At 34.1% G+C, this 6,000-nt stretch overlaps 1 protein-coding gene across 1 annotated transcript in view; it reads right to left on the bottom strand.

Annotated features, from left to right (window-relative positions):
- Window positions 1-971: 971 nt before the first annotated feature.
- The window catches only part of LOC118926481 (THO complex subunit 2-like), a 105,623-nt gene continuing 100,594 nt past the window's right edge, over window positions 972-6,000 (bottom strand). The window contains 3 exon segments of the mRNA XM_057496714.1: window positions 972-1,087; window positions 1,170-1,239; window positions 1,567-1,701. Of these exon segments, the coding sequence (XP_057352697.1) occupies window positions 972-1,087; window positions 1,170-1,239; window positions 1,567-1,701 (321 nt within the window).

The raw sequence follows: 6,000 nt of genomic DNA, 5'->3' as shown, positions 1-6,000 counted from the left end.
GTCTACATTATTATACAATTCCATTTATATGAAATAATCAAAATTGGTAAATTCATAGAGACAGAAAGCAGATTAGTAGTTGCCAGGGGCTAAAGGGAGGGGAGAAATGGAGAATTATTGCTTAAGGGGTATGGGGTTTCCCTTTGGAGTGATGAAAATATTTTGGAACTAGAGATGATTGCATTACATTATAAATATACTAAATGTCACTGAGTTCTACACTTCAAAATAATTAATTTTATGTTATGTGAATTTTACCTCAATTGAAAAAATACTTATTAAAAGGAGCAGACTCCCACTTAAGAAACTATTAATATATGGAATACATTTTTAATATGTACCATAATAATGCTTAATAAACACTTTAAACTTTTGTAATGACTTGCTTATTACTAAATTATTACTTTATGGCAAATGCATGAGATATATTTTGAATATCATCCACTAGTATCTAAGAAAATGCACACTACCTAATTTGAAAATCAAAAAAAGTTTGCCAACAAGTTTATCAGGAGAAAATGTTATAGAAATATGTTTAAAAACCACGGTTAATAAAGACTTTATGACAATGTAAGGATCAGGGAGAATACATCTGACCATCTTTTAATCTCATGAATGAAGAGAAACTAAAAGCACTGTTGGCAGAGAAAAAAGAGAACACAGAAAGAAAGGCTGAACCATGAACAGAGAACTAGGTGGGAGTGGAATGGAGAGGAAAGGAATTTTACAAGTAAACCAATTCTACCTTCCCAGTAATTTGGGACTGAACTGCCTCTAATTCCCCAAAAACCTGCCCTCCCTCAAAGCCTCCTCTTCCCACCTCCAAATAATTAACAGACTATTTGTGACTGCAAAAAAACCCTCAGTATTTGCTAACTTTTCAGAGTTGGCTTTCTAAGAAAAACTATATTGTTCCTTTGTTTCTCTAATTTACCTTTTTGCCAAAGGAGATTTTATCCATCTTTTCAGATTTAAATGAATCGCCGCTTTTTTCTCTGCCTGAAGATTTTGACATTTTTTCCCTTGTCTTTCTCATTTGGATAAGGAGACTCACACGGACTTTCACTTTTGCGCTTTGGGACCCCCACTAAAATTATAAAAAAGAATCATGAAAGCTTCTTCTCATTGAGGGTGGTGACTGCTTTGAAAGTATTAATAAGTCTACCTACTTATGCCATTTTCCTCTTTTCGTCTCTTGGTTAAGTCTGGTGGTACTTCACGGTCATTGTTTGAGCGATCCTAGAACCAAGAATCGTGAACTACATTGATCAAGAGTTTATGTTTTTGTTTTAATAAAATATTACTCTTACACAAGAAGGGCATAGCTAACTAGCATTGGAGAGTATCTGCCATAGTTTCACATACTTGGTAAAATGACATGAAAGACAAGCAGAGCTGGCAGAAATTATTAGGCTGAAGATGCTTATTACTGCAGAAGATTCACACTTTAAGATGAAAATACCAGTTATCAGACTGCCATGCAACAAACTAGTACTTTTAAAAAGGCAACAAAACATGCTACTGTATATAATAGCATTCCAAACTAGTTTTAAAAAAATTACAAACCCTTTTCCGCTCTTTCCTGTCCTTCTCATCTTTTTTCTCTCTTTCTCTGGATCTTTCCCTTGACTTGTCCAAATCTTTCTTGTCCATTTCTCTCCCCTTACTCTTGGACAGCCGTGGAGCATGATTAATGTAGAGCTGTTAAATTAAGGCAATATTACTAAAGATTATTAGTTTGCCAGTATTAGCATCATTTGCTTGATTGTTTATTTAATGAAAGATAATTGGTAGTTAGACCCAAAGTCAAAACTGGTCAGCAGTCTGGATTATGAGAGGTAAAATAAAAAGAGCAGGACACAAATTATGCAAAGATTTCGATTCCTGGCCGTATAAAAATGATCATTTAAACCCAATCAGTGAATTCTTGCCTCAACTGAGACTCATTAGTAAATTTGTAAATTAGTAAATAGCTCCAGTTCCTTATACAGCTCTATTATGAAGACCTGTAACTACCATTACAAGAGTCCATATATGAAAAATAGTAACTAGACTTTCTCTACTGTGAAAAAAATACAAGCCTCTACACAATCATAGAAATTTTGAATAGTTTTCCCATCCACTGATAGGCAATCGATGACAGTGAACAGAAGTATAAAAATAAAACCAAGCTGTAAGTTTACTGGTCTTTTCTGCCTCAGCATACACCATGCATAGATTATCCTAAATTATTTTTACAAATGTAAAGGCTGTACATTCTTTACTTCAGAAAGTGCCCCAATTTACATCAAATAATCACAACTGACTATGAAATTTGTCTAACTATTGGTTCTAAATAGCCCAGAAAACCATATCGTCATCTGAGAATGATGAAACAACTCAAAAAGACTGGAAAATGATGAAATAATGTTCTCTGCCTATTCTTTCTCTGCCAAAACGCCCAGAGGCAATAAAAACAGACAAAGATCAAAGATATGCTAACTTTAAATAATTAAAAAGATGACCTTACTTATGCAAGCTGTTAATATGGAAATCCATTATAAAAGAAAATATGAAGGAAGTAATCAGATGTCTAACCTTATGGCACTTATAACTGTGCTACAAGCTTTTTAAAGACATTATATGTATTAGTCAGCAGAATACGGACTAGAACTCATTACGTAACTACACAATTCTAGATACACCTTAGGCATGAAAAGAAAGGTGAGGCAAAAGTCAAGTATTTTTACATGAGGAAATCCTTTGATATTCAAAGGAATATATGAAAAGAGACAACCATCAGTCTGAAAATTGAAAGAAACACATTTTTTAACACCATCAAATATTTCCAATTTCAGTTGGCTCAGAAATACTGCCATAGCAACGCAGAAGTAGATTCTTTAAAATTTCATTGTGGAAAAGTTGTTGATCAAATGAAATAGACAAAATGTTTATTAATAACAAAGAGCAAGAGAATGAGAAACAATCATCAAAGTGCTTGTCCAAAAGGTACTCCTGCTGGGTATAATGACCTAAATGACACTCAAGATTTTATAACTGTAATGCTTATTCATGTCTTAATATTACTTATGAAACTGACAAAGGAAATTATATATTACTGCAATACTCAAGGATTTCCCTAAGGGAAGTATTGCCCAATTCTCTTGATTAAAAAAATTTTTTTTTATTACAAATGAGCAGGCACATGCACACACAGCCTCCACAAGAATGAAGTTTTTAACTGTCTAACTTGAATTCTGTATTGCAAGGAATTGAGAAAACTAGAAATTCTTAGTTTAGAAATGTACCCAATTCTATTTCTTCTTTCTAACCTTTAAGAACAGTTTGGATCACAGTACCCTTTTCTACAAAAACATATCATCTCTCACTGCATAGAGAATAAATGCATACAACTTAGCATGGACATTCCAAGTTCTTCACAATCTTTGCACAATTATGTCCTACTATGAAGCAATTCAATGTATTCGTGTTGTGACTACCACTGCTTCCTAACACCCTGTCCTTCCCAGCAGTTCTCAGGTGCTCCCTTTTATCTTAATCTCCAAAGACTAAAGACAGCTCAAAAGCCATTAACACTTCAACCATCCTTCAACTCAATTTCCGGTGAACTCTTGTATTATTTCATATAAACTTTTTTGTGATAGGTTATTTCCTATCAATTTCATGGCTTTTGTTTTTGTCCATACATAGTTTCCATATGATTGGGGAGCTAATATGTCTTTTCTACCTTTACACACTTCCCAGTGCCTTGTACACACAGTGAGTACTCAATACAAGTTTGCAAAATAAAATCATTGATTTGTTAAAGTGATCTGCATGTAGCATTGTTGGGTTTTGTTTCTGATTTGCTTTTAGTTTCGGCATTGGGATCATTAGGTCCAAAAAACAATTTGATAATTCAAAATCTGTTTAAGAGAACATTGCTTTTACTTAGGCTACAATGTATAAAGATGGGCTCAGAATTCAAAGCTGAATTGTTTTTAAGGTGGTTATTGTTGCCCTCTTAAATTACAGAGCAGCCTGTGGCATCTTACTACACTGATGGACAGTGACTTCGTGGGGCATGGAGGGGACTCAGTAATATGGGTGAATGTAGTAATCACACTGTTTTTCATGTGAAACCTTCATAAGAATGTATATCAATGAGGCCTTAATAAAAAACATTACAGAGCAGCCTGGTTAAAGTAACAAGCTTTCCTCACACTTTCTTCATCAGTATAGCTGCTGGAACAGCTAGGTGAAAACATAACTGACGAAAAGTGGAAATATGTCAGCTGGAGTTTGGGGGTTAAAAGGTGAACTGAGAGAAAAGATTTAGATACTGAATTAGACTTAGGCTTTTCTCCCTTTAATTAATCTTACTTGAAAGGACAAGTCCATGTTACTTTTACCACTGATTAGAAGGTGAAAATAGTAAATAATTTAATAAAAAAGAGGGTCCCAGGGACAAAACATAACTAAAAGGTTAAACAAAGGAGGGAAACAATTTTATATGTATGAGTGACAAGGTAACATGAAAAAACAGACACACGTCTTTCAAATCCTCTAAAAAGTAAGAGCTACCCCAGGAAACAGTGAGTTTATATAGAGCATCGATTTTAGAGATCAAAGCCCAGCAAAATTTTGTAAAGACATTCATATGCTATTAAATTTTCCTAGACACATGAAAACGCAACATCAACTCCTACGCAGACCAGTAAACACTGGATGTTTGACCAAAGGCCAAAGGCATTAAGAGTTCATCTCAAATATTTACTGATCACCTAACCATATTGTCAAGGTACTATATACTAAGCACTAAGGACCTGAAAAGTGGTTGATTCACAATTGTTAGAAGCGTATTCATATGCCATTTTCTAATTTTTCTGACTGAATGTGGAATAAAACTACTGAATTTTAAATGCCCACAAAAATCACCATCTTTTTTAAAAGGGGGAGGACAGACCGACTTGAATCAGTGTAATTTAAACAAGATGAACTCACTACAGCGGCTAGGAACCCTTTCAACTACTGTTGAAGCAGGTGCTAAGGATCAAGGAGCTATAATTTTTGTTGCAGCATTTTTTCATTGTGGTAGGAACATTTGAGGAACCTTAATTTTAGTCCAAGATTTGGCACTAACAACTTATATGCCACTGAGAAAGGATCAAGAACTTAGTTTGTCGGAAAAGATGCTACCACCTGCTCTATCTACCTCACAGCGCTGTTATAGCACGAAATGAGATAACACATGTTCATCTCACATAGGTTTTATTTTCAAAAGATTTTCACAAATATAAGAAACTATAATATTCATCAACGATCAGAAAATCCAGTCACCTGTAACAGCAGCTTTCAAACTGCTTTAAAGTATGTTTCAGGGAATAAATACTCACAAGGTAACATTGTTAATCCATGAATTTTAAATAGCCCACACAAGCCACTGATGGTTAAGACTAACACAAACAATCTGGTTATGAAAACCTACTATATTGCAATACATATTTAATTCAGCCAATAAAAAAGTTACTTTAAAAGAAAGCATTCGCAGTACAGCTGATAGTCTTGATTAATACAGGACAGGACAATCTAAAAACAATGCTATGAGTTCAGAACACAGGCACTTTGGCTAAAGTGTTAAAAATTAGTCCTCATTTGCCATTGATATTTCATTATAAAGCTACAGAGCTAAAAGCAGTAATGTCAACTGATTTTGTTTCAAAATTTCATTTTGCATCGGTCCACCAGTAAGAAATCATACTTAGCAGATAGAAAAGGAGGCAAAGTAGAAAAGCAGAGTGAAAAGAGGGTACAAGTTTTACCATAAAGACAAAATAACAGGAAAAATGGACAATTCAACTGCAATAAAATGAACTCGTAATAAGATACACAAACTGCACATTATTCTTCGTAGCAGAATACTCAAGAAAGTAGAATAATAGGCAAGACTTAATACTGACATGTAAACACAACCATCAAGTTGAGTATTCAACTCCTGGAGAAAGGTTGGTTTACATTAAC

This window comes from Manis pentadactyla, unplaced genomic scaffold, assembly GCF_030020395.1.
Source record: "Manis pentadactyla isolate mManPen7 unplaced genomic scaffold, mManPen7.hap1 scaffold_289, whole genome shotgun sequence".
Taxonomy (NCBI): Eukaryota; Metazoa; Chordata; class Mammalia; order Pholidota; family Manidae; genus Manis; species Manis pentadactyla.
This window is presented reverse-complemented; position numbering and strand designations above follow the sequence as displayed.